Below are 14,082 nucleotides of genomic sequence, written 5' to 3' on the forward strand. Positions count from 1 at the left end.
AAATCAAAATAAAATCAAAAGCCTTACAGCCTCAGAAATTAAGGAAAAATGTAAAATTAAAAGATAATATAAAAATGACTGGAGAATGACAAATTTACTATTTCCAAAAGCTCAACAAGCACTGCATACTTTGAATTAAAACACATGTATCTCCAAAATTGAGCTATTATGAGAGAACTCCATGGCTCTTACTCTTTTGATTCTGTGTGAAACTCTCTTTAATAGTAATGGGTCTTGCCTTTGCATCTTGGGGGAAGAATAAAACCGTGTCTGCTTAGTCAAAACTTTTCCAAGATTTCTCTGAACTTCATTATTTAATCGATCTGCAATGTGTGAATTTTTTCAGTGGTCAGGACAATAAATAAACATTGCAAACTACCAGCAGTGAATTATCCCAGAATCACCAATAAGTTGGCTTTAGTGGGATTCACGTATTTGCTTCCTTTAACTAAACCATAATTTTGTATGTCTGGTGCCTGAAATTATTTAAATGTTCACTTTGGATGCTGCCACGGCCTACAAACTTGCGAGAATAAATCCATAATGTTAAATATGATAGCCTAATAATTTTCAAAACTGACATTTTCCAGTCTTAATTAGCTCTACGTTGTATCCAAACATTTACTTATTCTTAGTAAAGTCAGGAGCTTTTCTTTTTCCACAATACTAATACAAAAAACAAACCTAGGCAACAGATTAGAGAAACTTCCTTCATATGAAATGAAAATACCTTTACATGCTGACAAAATTTCTGCCACAGTAGGTCAAGAAGTCATTTATTTACTGTGAAGAGTGATTAATTCTGAGATCCAAACTATCTACCCCAGTAGCCAAATTTCTCCTGTTTTTTTTCTGCAACCACTATCAGAGAAGGATATACCATTTTTTGTCTCTGAAATACAAAGACAATCACAATAGAAGTTCAAAATGCTTCAAGAAGCATACATAGTGTGGTACCGTATTCTAAAGATATTTCTGAAACAATATTGTTGGACTCAGTTATATTTTGTAAGGTTCATATATTTTTTTATTGAATAAAGCAGCTTTGAAGCTTATCAGGCACTGCCCAACAAAATATTTAGTCAAAAAAAAATTATGAACTTTCAAAACTGTGAGCCAGTAGCTCAATACTCTATACAAAGAAAACTGTAAAATATTTCATAGTTTTAATTCTGAAGCCAACTCTTGCTGGCTTCCTGTACATGAAAAACAAAACAAAACAAACAACAAAATGAGTAACCAAAAAATAATTGTCAGGAAAAATATTCCCAGGCAAAAGAAAGAAAAAAGACAAGGAAACTAGAAAAACAAGCTTAACCTGTAAATACGTTTGAGAGAAGATTACAGCTCAAAGAAAATTCAGTATTGCATAGCATGGTCTAAGAAAGAAGCTTTCAGCAAACAGAAAAGGGAAAAGAGAAGCAGTTTGGTATTGATAGTTTCCATCAATGATAGTTAGTCATCCAATACTATGTACATTATTATATACTGTATGCCATTGAAAGTCCTGTTTCTTCAGTCTTAAATATATTCCTGAAACAGGATTTTTAAATGTCTAAACAAAACACTTCCTGGCACTTTGCTATTACAATTACTCTTAACAACACACCGTAATTGAAGTCCTTTTAAAGTGTCCCTTAAAAATGAAAGTGCCATTCTGCTACATATCATTCACCAGAAACAAACAAAAAAAAAAAAAAAATCCCCAATGTTGTGTGTCTGGATCCACTGAGTGCAGCAACACCAAATCCAAGTCAGGATGTGACCATGAGATTCCAATAACCGAATGCCAAAGACCTCTTATACCTTGTGTCTGGACAGTCCAATGTTCTAGCTGGTAAAGCTTCAGAAGTGGTCGTAAACAAGCACCATGGTTAAAGGCCTCTATGTCCCTGCAGTGAGATCAGGTTCAGATTTCTCTCTCGTTTTCTTAATTAAAAAAACAAAAGCACTTCAGATTAGAAACATACGTTCACAGCTTTATACTGTGATCTCTCCCACTGCAGTTGTGAAGAAAAGCTCTAGTCCCATCTGAAGACAGACAGCTTTGATACTGCAGCTCAAATTCTTGAGTAAGGCTGAAAGAAGCCTTTTCTCTCCAGAGGCCTCAGTGTTGTCACATCTTTTCTTTAGAAAGAAACCAAATAACCCAGAGTATTAAGATCTTCATCGCCTCTGCTGTGCATATACTGGGTATGCTAGTGTGACATTGAGAGAGTCATTGTGCTGCACCAGTGATGTGTGTTGATAATGTAGCACCAGTTCTTTGAGTGAGTTGTACAAGTTATATGGCTCTGCAAATCCATACCCAGTAGGTGTTTTGTTTATCACACAGTGCTTTACTTCTCCATCCACCCTAAAGAGAAAAAAAAAAAAACAACAGTTTTTAGTTTGTCAGTAAAGTTAAGCCAGATATTGGCAGTAAATCTTAAGATGCTAGTCTCTGCATAGAATTCCCGCCTTCTATGGCAGGATAATGGTAAAAGCCTAGGTTTAACCCAAATCCCCAGAAGCTGTGTTAGCTTAGGAAGGCAGGAGATAGGCAGAACTTAGCAGATGCACAGGAAGGAGTGCATCCATGCTTTGTCTTCCCTTCTTCTGCATGAGGCTCATCTGTGGGAGTGGCACAGGTCTGAGACATGTAAGAAATGGAGCAGCAGTAAGGATGGGCTTAGGACTTGTCTGTCTGCTTCTAGGCCCAAAGGCCGAATAGGATCCATACACATACAAGTGTCTATCTGCCGCTTGCTCAAGGTAGGTGCCTCAAAAGTTGGTTACTTCATCCCCGAATTGGGATACATACACAACAGAGCAGGCATAGCAGCCTTGCTTGCTGCTTTCCCGAACAAGGAATGTTCCATCTCGCTTTCCCCGCAGCAGATTCTCAGCTTGGCTTCTGTTGATATTTCCCACGTTCCATGTTCTCTCATCGTGATGGGGCAAGTCCTCATCATCTTCTACCATAGAATATTGGCTGTTTAAATATGACAAAAATGTGTTTGTGAAACACAAAGCAGAGCAAAATCCATAAATTTAAGAAGTCCCACTTTCAAATTACTTAAAAAAAAAGTCAGTGGCTAGTAGGATGCTTCCCTGATAAAACTAGGATGTAAGCCATGTAATACCGCACTGTTCAAACTGAATAAAAATAAAATATAAGTTTTAGTTCTTGTTTCTTCTAAAACCACTCATGTATCTAAGGAAGGATATAAAAGGATGCTGTGTTATTCTAATGTTTCAGAATCTGCTGTAAGTACCTAAGTACAGCTGCTGTAGCTTACTGTTTTGGTAAACAGCAAGCCCAAGGAAATCAATACCCTCTGAGTCAGCTTCGTTTCCAAAGATCAGAACCCTTGGTCAGCAGTGAAAAATCATGCAATATACCAACTGCTGCTTGGGAAAGCCATGAGCAGTTGTGCAGGTAGACAGATAAATTATTTATAGGGGAGATGGCTTTGTGGAAAGCATGGAATAGTAGAGTCCTCTCCCTGTCCCTCTCCCTGCCCCTGCCCCTCTCCTTCTCCCTCTCCATATAACTAGATTATGAGAAGAGCATGTAACATAGAGCCTCCTCTACCAAAACAGCCACAAACTACACAGCTGATTCAGAGTTACAGCGAGTCCTCTGAGCTAAAGCCAACCATGAAAAAAAAGATGTCCCTGGTTCAGCTCTGTGGGGACCACTGATATTCTGCAGTTCTAAAGCTCCCCACTCCCCCAGCAGCCTGCACTGGTAGGCCCTGCCTCTCCTGCTCAACTTGTAACCACTTTGCCTTTGGCTAATGTATATTCTCTATGTAACAGGTTTTTAATCAGTTTTTACTTGGTCAAAGAAAACCTGACTTCTCATTCATCCACAGTTCTGTCCTTCTGAAGATGCTCAAAGTAGTCTACAGAAATCAGCAATCTCATAGAACTTAATTTTTCCAAAGAAGAGTTCTTTTGTTTCAGATGTCACTCTTTCTAGGTCTCGTATACTACTGTACTCCTTTGTCCTGCATTATATTTAAACACCTTCAGCACAGACTCTATTTTCAACCAGCAGGTAGCAAAAGTGATTTCTGTTTTTCCTGATTATCATTATATTGTTTTTTTTTTTTTCTCTATTACAACTTCAGGGAAAAAGTCATATTCTGAAAGTTCAATTTTTCAGCAGAAACATGAGCACTTACTAGACTTACTGGCCAGGGGAGTCACAGAGTGAGGGAAAAGGAAGCTTTTCTTTAAACAATTTCACTATTTTGATGCTACACTAAAACCATGGCCTGGCATTGTTCTTTGTCTGCTGTTTATGTGATAGAAGTACTACAGGAAAGAGTTGCCTAGATAGTCTCCATCATATCATCTCTGAGCTGTGCTAAGACTGAGTAAATATGGCTTTAAAATGTTTATGCTGTTTTTATCCCCTGTTTCTACCAGTGAAGCCACAGCACAGGGTAACAGTAGGAGACTCAATAAGCCAAGACAAATTAAAACAGATGTGGACAAGGCTAGCATCTAAATCCACTAAACAGTCATTGTCTTTTGCTCTGTGTTCAGCCAGTGAGTGTAAAAGCCACGTACAAGAAACTACACAAGCAGAAAAATATTGATACCAATATTACTCAGATAACTTTCTTATTCTATGTGTTCATTCTTCACCGTTACTACATTTTTGGTATTATTTTGTGGTTTTCTTTTGTTTAAATTAGGTCTACATTCCCATGCACCAAGGCGCTTTTTGTTTTTTTCCCAAGAATTAAATAAAATATGTTCATTCGCTGAGCCCCTGTCAGAACCTGTAGGGTTCTGAATTGCTTGAAATGCCAGAATACTATTCTGCCATTTCCCAGAAAAATTAAATAGACCACAAAACCAGAGGGGGACCACTGCTCAGCACATACCATTTTATAATCTCCAATAACAATGTGAAACCATGATGTGGGTGTGGGTACCATTATACTAGATAGCACCATGGTACCAATGCTTGAAATCTGGGAGGAGCCTGTCCATGTCTGAGACACCTTCTGAGCTATTTATCCACACTTCTAAGGGCATCACTGTAAGATATTAACACCTTGTGATATTCATTTTGCTGATAAGAATAAAGACACAGGTTACATTCCAGCGCTTTGCTGTAGTGGCTCAATTATGCACTTCCCCGAGTAATGGAGAGCAGGGGGTGCAACCGAGTTCTTTCCCATACTTGCATCATGCAGGCTGCCAGGGAGTGTGCATTGTTACCGGAGAGACCTAGGCTTGAGACAGCCTCTGCGCCATCCAGGAACTAAATATGGTTTACTTCACTCTGGCATAAGACGATTTCAAAGACCAGAAATATTCAAATCTTTTAATACTCACTCTTCTGTATTTTCATTTCCAAGCCATTCATTTAGCTTCTTCTGACGAACACCTTTTTGAGTCAGCCACCTGGACAAAAATTGCAAATAAAATTAATTTTTAGTCACAGAAGTTGGATACCAATAATGATAATAATAGTAATGATGATCATCATAATAATAATAAAACTTAAGAAAAAATGTTCATTCATAATGATACTCACATCAAGTACTGATCTCTTGTCTTCCTCAGCTGTATGAGGTCTGGCTTAATGCTGTTCATACGCTTGTCTATCTCTCTATATTCAGCTGCTTGCTTCTTTAAATCCTCCTCCAATCTACGTCTGCTGTCCACAATTTCACTTATTCGAGACTTCAGTTTTTCATAGTTGTGCATAATTCTGCATGGAATAATGTGGTAAGTTACACTCTGATGATGTCTTATTCATAACTTTATAATCAACTATTCAGTAGTGCAAACACTTAGGAAAACTTAAGATTATCACCCTAGATGTAGTTATCTATACATTTTGCAAGTTCAATCCATTGAGGCTTCTTTGTTCACAACTTTAAACAACTTTAAACTTGCAATCTTGCCTTAGTTTTACACAGATCTATACTTTGCATTGCCGCTTTTGTCAAAGTCATGCAATTTGAAATGTACGTACAAATACTGACCTTTGTATTTCTTTTTCATTTCCTTCCCGTTTAAATTTTTCAATGTATTCCTTACTGTATCTTTCTTGTGTCTGGCACTGCTCTTCAAATATTTTTATTGTTTCATTAAATGCTTCAATAGCTGTTCTTTTCATTTGAATTTCCTGGGGGGAAAAAAAAATATTATGGTGTTATCAGACAAGAGGGAGTCTTGACAATAGTCTTGTAAAAGAAGACTTCAGTATCTCTTTACCAGAACGCATTCTGCCTGCAGAGCCTTTTAAAGCAGGCCTGTGCAAAAGGCTACCATGATGAGGCTTTCCATGATGAGGTTTTCCAATAAATAAAAACCGCCAGACAAAGAGGTATCTCCAATCTTTGTTTTGTATAAATAAGTTTTATTTGTGATCATCAGAGCTTTGTGGCAATGCACTTTGCACTTTGTACCAACTAATGTCCTTAGAGACATATGTTGTTTTCTGAAATACGTGTAAGATTATCGTCTGGGTAGGTCTGAAGAGGTCATCTAGTCCATCCTCCTGCCGCTACATAGCTAGTGGATAGCCAAGATTTTTAGTTCATTAGTTCAAGTTGACCACACTCCTCCACTTCTCTGGAATTATTTTTAGGTGCATTGCCTGCACATTTTAAGAAGCAGTCTTGATTCTGGGTCTGTGAAACTATATTAATTCACTGGCACTTCAAGAGTCGGCTAACAATTCATTAAGCTGAAAGCAGGACAGAGGTACTTTTCATTCCTGCACTGTACCTACACACATCGTGTCTCTACTCTGCATAGATGACACCAGACCCTTAAAAAACAGTAATAAAATACAATACTTCCCTGCCAATGTGCCTTGAGAACTGTAACTCTCAGCTTGATGAGGTCAGTATGCAGAAGTGTTGGTAAATCAAGACAGTTCTGTGCTTGATTTGTATGCAGATGTCAGACTTGGCACATGGTGGATTAGGTTACAGGTGGTGGCTGTTCAAACATGAGTAAGCAATTCTACTATACTGAGCAAGCATATCAGATATGTTTCCTCTTTTGGGGAATGCTATTGGTGACAGCAGAGAGGAGGAGGAAGATGCCTATATGAAATTTACAGTAATATTTTTTTTACGTCTGCAGAAGTCTTCCAGTCTCCCTTTGGTTTCAAATCTAGCTCACCTGAGATGTTCTTGTGTAGTCTTCATAGAGTCTGTCATATTCTCGACTTTTTTCTTGGAACTGGGTATTATATTCATGCAGTTTCTTTCCTACTGCTTCAATGCTGTCCTCTTTTACAACTTGATCCTGGAATGATGTGCAGAAGGAAAGATAAAGATGTTGCACGGATTTTCAGGATAAAAATGCCTAAAAATGCCCATATAGTTACAAGGTAAATGTGACTCCTCCTTCATCAACACAGAGATACAATACTAAATGCATAATACGCAAGTAAGAAATTAATGACTAAAACCTATTTTGTATTCCAAATGCTCATCTTATACTGAAAATTATATATTTATCATTGATGAGTGGGATATTTATTAACATACGTTTACTTTTTAATAATGTATCTGCAGTATTTGAAAATTTAATTATTTATATGCAAACTGTGGAGTTGATTTTAAACACAAATATCCATTTTTATACCCACTTTATTTTTTAAAATATTAAGAGAGTTGCAGTTCTTAATGACAAACGATTCCCTAGTCTGCAGTAATTTCTCTGTGTTTAAGTGAAAACCAAAGAAAATAGACTAAATTACCTGCTGGTACTTAGATACCGGATACAGTAATTTTACATCCAGTTTAGGATTATACTGGGCTAGAGATTCATTCCGATAGTGGTTTATTAGCTCAACCACAGAGTTGAAAGTTAATGGGTCAGAAAAGCCGTATTTTCCATCTCGATGAAATATTTTGATTAATTTGTTATTTCCTCCTTTCCTGTAAATAAAGTTGGTTGAAAAATTAAGACACGCTTCAGGTACTATATCCTAAAGAACATTGTATTTTACACGCATTTTACTGTCAAGGTTTACAGACCTAGTGTAACTAATCCTACCTTAGCGTAAGTGTGTAGTCCCCATGCATTTTGGTTGAAGCATCTCGTACCAAAAAGGTACCATCAGCTGTGTCTCGAAGCTTCTCATTTACTTCTTCTCTAAAATGAAAGCAAAAGTAACCAATCATTTCAGCTCCTTCTCACTCATTTATGTGCTGTAAATTCTTCTGTTTTAAAATAACTGGGTTTTAGAAGCCTTCTTGATCTCTGTAGTAATAAATACAGTTATTTAGTAACTTATTTAACATTGCTGGAGAACAACTGGGATATAAAAATGGTATTTTCTACATCCTCTCACTGCTGGACAAAATTATATTCATGCAAAGGTCTTGCTGCTTGTTTATACAAGCCTGAACAATTGGAGCAGTCAGTGATGGTCTAACATAGCTATATATAGTACAGTTAAAAATGTTGCTAATATATAGCACTTGTTAATCTGGCTTGTTAACTGTAGTGCTACACTTGAGGTTCTGGATGAAAGACAAGAAGAAAACAGTTATTTCTTGGTGTTCTCCTTTCACGCTAGCATTTCATATAGCTGTCTTAAAGTAACAGAACAATAACTTCTCATACTACATTCTAAGTGACTGCCAGTAACTTTTTGGTTGTGTTTGGTGCAACACCAATGGTAACATGTCTATGTTGGAAAATATCCTAAAAATTACTCTTAGAAATGTAATTTTTTTCTATACTTAACTGTAATACATATACACAGATTAGCATAACAAGAACATAAAGTCAAACATAAGAAACATGTCTTGAGCTGACTTACCTTGAGATATCTCCCCAGTACCATTCAGCATCCTGTAATGACATGTTGTTATTTATGCCGTTGTTTGTTACAGTATTAGGTTTCGGTGGCTTAGGAGGCAGTGCTGCAGATGAAAGGGGGGAAAAAAAAAGTTGATTATAACTCATTGAGAACCCGAACATATATCCCTTAAAATTACACATTATTACACGAATGAGGAAAAAACAAAAGTTACAAAACAGTTTTCCATCACTAGCAGTTTTTAAAAGACATTACAGGAATCAAGGTACTTTACTGAAAACAATATAATTCAAGCAAAAAGATGCACTGTTTCAGAAACTATTTACTCTTGCAATAATGTCTTTTAAGCAAAACATAACAATCCTCCTCATCTCCTCTCTGTGAAGAAAGTGTATTAGGAAAAAAAAAATGCTGAAGTTTGCCTTTACGTTCTCCTACTATCTTCAGGAGAATATAACTAATAAAACATGTAAAATTTCTCTATTTACCTCCTGTGTAATGTTCTTAGAGAAATGTTGCTGCTGCTTCCTCACCCAGGAGCCGAGTAATAAAATATGCAAACCCACAGCAATACTGTGCATTTTAGCAAGATGAACTGGGGTTCTGTGACCCTCAGCACTCTGATGATTTACCAGAAAAACACTTCAAGAAACCCATCTGTGACCCAAATATCCCTTGTCTTAATCTTAGCATTCTACAGAATAAACCATGTTTCAAATGCCAGGACTGATTAAAAAACCACATCCCCCTTTTCTCAATGTCAAAGCTGCACACATATACCAGTGGACGCCAAGGAAGATACTGCAGCACTCCTCACTTAGTAGCAAGGAGGACTACACTGGAATCAGGATTAAAAATCAGACCAGCTCTTTTAGTTCTCCAGTAAGTACATCACTCCTTATGGACCTCCCTGTCCCGCATATTATGACTGGTCACAAAAGACAAATGTTTTTAAAGTTGCAATAAATATAAAGATAGCATACTATTTTTATAGGATATGAAAAAAATGATGTGATATCAGGTATTCAATTAATACAGCTAGATTTTAAAATCTGTTTTTCCTCAAACAGTTCAAAACAATGATTTGCAATCACAGTTTTAGGAAATTAAAGTGTTACTACAGCATATCTTTTTAATCACAGTGTGGAACACAGACAGAAAAAATAATAAATAATTTTTTAAAAAAATTATATAACAGCAGAAATTCAACTATAACTGACAGAAGAAAATCAAAACAGAAACAGGTACATTCAGTAAAAATTTAATTAAGTAAGCAGACAGCTATTTCTACAGGTTAATATTCCAATCACTATAATCATGCACTAAACAACAATTCCAATTTATGAAAAAAAAAAAAAAAAGAAAAAACTAGTTGTATAAATGACAAAGTAAAGAAATCCTATATATCTACTAAAAATTTTTCAGCAGTTATTGTAAAGACCAAAATGAATTAAGTCTTCCATAATAAGACTGCAGTTTTACCTGGTGGATCCATTTCTATGTAAAACATCAAGTCTGTGCCACAACTTATATCTGTCTTAGGATATTCTATATCCAGTTCTTCCATATTCCAAACAGTATTGTACATTTGTATGAGTTTCACTGAGTAAGCTCAGATACAAGAAAAGAGTCAGGCTCTCTTTGTAATGGTGTCTTGGAATTCATTTTAAAACCTATGAGGGGCTGCACTGTAACCTATTACATCATAATCCTCAGCCAATCATGTCAAAATAATGTCACCAGACCACTCCTGTTTCATCATTTTCTTCTACATTAATCTTCAAACAATTTCGGTTTCAGAAAGAACCCGCGTTCGGCAGAACTGCAACACGAGCCCGGTATGCTGAACAAAAGGAGCCGGTGGGCTCTGCCTGCCCGTGCTTCTCGCCCCTTCTCCTGCCCCTGCAGCGTGGTACGGTCCGGTCCTGGCAGGATGACAAAGGGCTGATGCGCTGCAGCACGCAGCTCCTCCACTCAACAGATGCACGCTCACACACACAGCCCAGCTCCCCTTACAAGTAGGTCGAGCACACCTCGGCTGCAGTTCTCCTGCCTGGATGCCTCGAGTTTACCATTCAAAAAGCTTTAAAAGGCTTCTGGACCTACTGTACATATTAAAGATGCTGAAGGGAAAAGAGCATGACTCTGTGCGCGTGTGTGTGTTCATTACACACTCATTTTACACATGTAATGAAATACGCATCTCCACATAATGAAATAAGGATGATGTTTTTAAACTATGAAGACTTCTATTATTTTAATGGAGACACAGGTCTTGTATACTTTACAGTATTATATAAAACGTGCTTATTGCAGAAATGTCTTCCTCCCCTGATCATACCATAATAACATACAATTCCAATTGATCTAGATTAACTCATTTCAAAATCCAAAAACCAAGTACATCAGACTTGTCTAACCAATGGGAAAAAATCAAAACTGAGCAAGATCTTGAAAAGTGATTTTACTGAACATAAAAAGCCAGTCTCTCAGGATACAGCAACATTTAGTCTGCCTTTTCACACTGTTTCTCTACCCTGTTCTCATTGAGATATTTATCAAGTTAATTGTTTTAAAAAGCAAGAGTCCCTTGTCAGTGTCTCATTCTTCACTTGGCTTTTTGTCATCAGTGTCCTCCTACCATTTAGAAATATTCCTTCAATGCCCCCCATTGCTGACTGTAACTCTCCCAGACCTTCTTGGAAGAAACATGCACAGAACAGACTTAATTCTAGAGCAGAAAATCTATGTAAAGCAACGTGAAAGCTTTATACTTGCTATAATCTATGGGGGCAGAAAACCAGATACCAAAAATAACCACAACAAAGAGTAGCTATAGCAACTATCTGTGCCTACATCATATGAAATCTTGGTGCGGCTGAAATGTGCTCTATCTCACAAATACTCAATAAAAAAATTAACACAGTTTATATCCTTTCCTTCACACATGTGTGCCCCCACCCTCAACCCCCCTGCGCCTCTCAGCAGCTTACTACTCTGAGACAAGCATTAACATACATGAACATGTCTGGAGTACCAACAGCTACAAAAAAAATGCATGCTAATTTGCTTTACATTTTAACAAGCTTAAATTAATTTTGAAGTAGACTCTCCCCTCCCTGTTTAGGTAGATGTGTTCCAAAGATTCCTTCCATTTCCAAAATGAAACAGGATACTTAAAATAATCCCAGACACAAGTCCAAACACCGAACTTGGAGGTTTAGCCCACCTACTACCCAAACAGTTCAGTTGCCAAGGTAATTATTTAAATTAGGTTATAAAGATTTCCTACAAAGACTACTTTGCTGCATTTAGGTCTCATGTGGGATCAGTAAGATGTTTTTATTCCATGGAATAAAGGCTTTCAGGAAAAATTTATTCTACAGAGTTTCACCAGTGGCCAAATTTTGGACTGCCCACACTTGCATAATCAGGTTAGTGCTGAGCTCAGACTAGCCTAGCTTGCAGGCAAGAAAAGACAGGAGGCAGACAGGTGGTTCCCTGTTGCCTATATATAACCTGGAGAGATACCGAGGTACTTGACTTTCATTCATGTATCTTAAGACCATGAAAGCTCTACCTGGTAATCACTTACAGTACAATACTTCCACAAGGTGATGAAGACAAGGTAATGAAGAAAACACACACAGAAATTCAAAATCACTTACTTTGTAAATTATGCATCACAGATGCTTGCCCTTGTAGTACAGCCTGAAAATACAATCCAATAACCTGAAAAATTAATTGGTTTCATCCTATAAAAATCTTGCCTAAAAAAATTCCACAAACCTCCTTCTACTAGGAAGCTTCTCTGAAGCAATGAAGAAAAAAAAAAAATTCTGAAAAAGAGACTGCTCTGCTTTCCAACCAATGTTCATAAAAATCCCTAAAAAAGCTGTAACACACACTGAGAAAATCCAAGCCTTCTCTCCCTTCTTAACTGCTTAAAGCTCCGTGCTGTGCAGAAGGTATCCACTTACTCTGGTTCATCATTAAAAAGTGAACCTGACTTTAGTACTGTGAAAAAGAAAAAAAAAAAAAAAGAAACACCACCCTCACTAGCTTGCACGTCTCTCTCAGATAAAGATCTCAGTTTCATGATTAACTTGGGCAGGTTCAAATATTTGCTGAGCCAGGGATTTCAGGTGGGGGAGGGGGAGCCAGATTCAAAGTAAAAGTTGTCATCAGCTAACAAGTGGCCAACGCAGGGCTAGCTTTCTCATTTTAGCTAAGTAAATGAGAAGACCATTGTAAGAGGCCTTAAAATAGTATCTATCACTGGTTGCTGAGTGCAATATTAAAGCTGAGAAAAGCACCACGAACACCCAAATACAGGAAGTGACTAACTTCTTTCTTACTGCAGAAAAAGAAACAACCAAAAAAACAGAATCAAAACCTTCCTTGAAAGGAGCTGCATCTCTCAGAACAGCCCTGTGCAAGCCAAATAGCCTGCCTGCGAGCCCAGCATCCCCTCCTACACATGCTGGATCACAAATACAGGTGCTGATTGAAGACCCTTAGCATGACACTGTGAGGCATTTTATCAATTTCCAATAAACTGAAAATAGTAGAAAAAACACCTGACTGTTATCCATCGTGTTTTCCAGTACATCAGGATTGTTCATCTCTTGGGCAGGCAGGTGGGAAAAGGGACTGTACAGAGAGGGAGCAATTTAGGTCAAACGTATTTTCTTGCCTTAGTGTTTGGTGGAGATCTGACTTGCTAAAGGAACAGAGCAACAGCTGAAGAGCCTGCTCCCCTTTCCATAGAGGTTAACTTTGCCAGCTATACTTTTACAAGGAAATAAATTAGAATGAAAGGAGAAGCAGACCACGAGATTTAATTCAGAGAAAGAAGAGAAGGGGATTAGTATTTTCCTCCCACTTCTTGGAAACAGTGAGAATTTCTAGTAGCTGTGTTCCTTGAGATCTGCTTCTGCTCCTTATGGCAGTCAAATGGCATTGAAATGTTTTCACCTCCCCAACACTCCACCTCCCCCAATCCTCCTATGCTACAAAATACCACTTGCTCCTAATACTGAAATCTCAAATATCTACAGTACATTTTAAATGTTTTACAGTTGATTGATTAGTTTCACCTCTAACAATCCCCTTCTTTTTTGGTTTTTGCCTACTTGAACAATTGTCAGCTCTATATATAAATGTAAAGCAGCAGAGTCATCAAGCTCCAGTCTACTTCAAATGGACATGGTAACCTGTTTCTGAACTAATCCAACTTCTGACAGTAACTGATATGCCTCCTATTTACTGTTAAAATTACA

At 37.4% G+C, this 14,082-nt stretch overlaps 1 protein-coding gene across 3 annotated transcripts; it reads right to left on the minus strand.

Moving 5' to 3' along the window:
- Positions 1-1,726: 1,726 nt before the first annotated feature.
- On the minus strand, positions 1,727-12,484 carry PIK3R1 (phosphoinositide-3-kinase, regulatory subunit 1 (alpha)). Of its 3 annotated transcripts, none has more exons than XM_008943607.1 (10): positions 12,469-12,484; positions 8,801-8,903; positions 8,029-8,127; positions 7,730-7,910; positions 7,147-7,272; positions 5,997-6,139; positions 5,543-5,719; positions 5,341-5,409; positions 2,804-2,974; positions 1,727-2,356 (listed from the first exon to the last, which is right to left on the minus strand). In XM_008943607.1, the coding sequence occupies exons 1-10, from the start codon at positions 12,482-12,484 to the stop codon at positions 2,167-2,169; spliced, it is 1,275 nt and encodes a 424-aa protein (XP_008941855.1). In that variant the 3' UTR covers positions 1,727-2,166. The 3 variants fall into 3 exon arrangements, with proteins under 3 accessions (XP_008941855.1, XP_008941856.1, XP_008941854.1); XM_008943608.1 differs by lacking the exon at positions 12,469-12,484 and adding an exon at positions 10,358-10,397 and having other exon boundaries at positions 8,801-8,912; XM_008943606.1 differs by lacking the exon at positions 12,469-12,484 and adding an exon at positions 10,283-10,388.
- Between the last annotated feature and the right edge of the window lie 1,598 nt (positions 12,485-14,082).

Source organism: Merops nubicus, unplaced genomic scaffold, assembly GCF_000691845.1.
Source record: "Merops nubicus isolate BGI_N331 unplaced genomic scaffold, ASM69184v1 scaffold29007, whole genome shotgun sequence".
NCBI classification, from domain to species: domain Eukaryota; kingdom Metazoa; phylum Chordata; class Aves; order Coraciiformes; family Meropidae; genus Merops; species Merops nubicus.

Excerpts from the sequence above, each read along its gene's own strand:
- PIK3R1 (XM_008943606.1), bottom strand. The coding sequence starts at position 10,388 with ATGTACAATACTGTTTGGAATATGGAAGAACTGGATATAGAATATCCT. Across the intron at positions 8,904-10,282 it reads CATAGAAATGGATCCACCAG|CACTGCCTCCTAAGCCACCG; the intron begins GTAAAACTGCAG and ends TTTCATCTGCAG. Across the intron at positions 5,410-5,542 it reads ACAAGAGATCAGTACTTGAT|GTGGCTGACTCAAAAAGGTG; the intron begins GTGAGTATCATT and ends ATTTTTGTCCAG.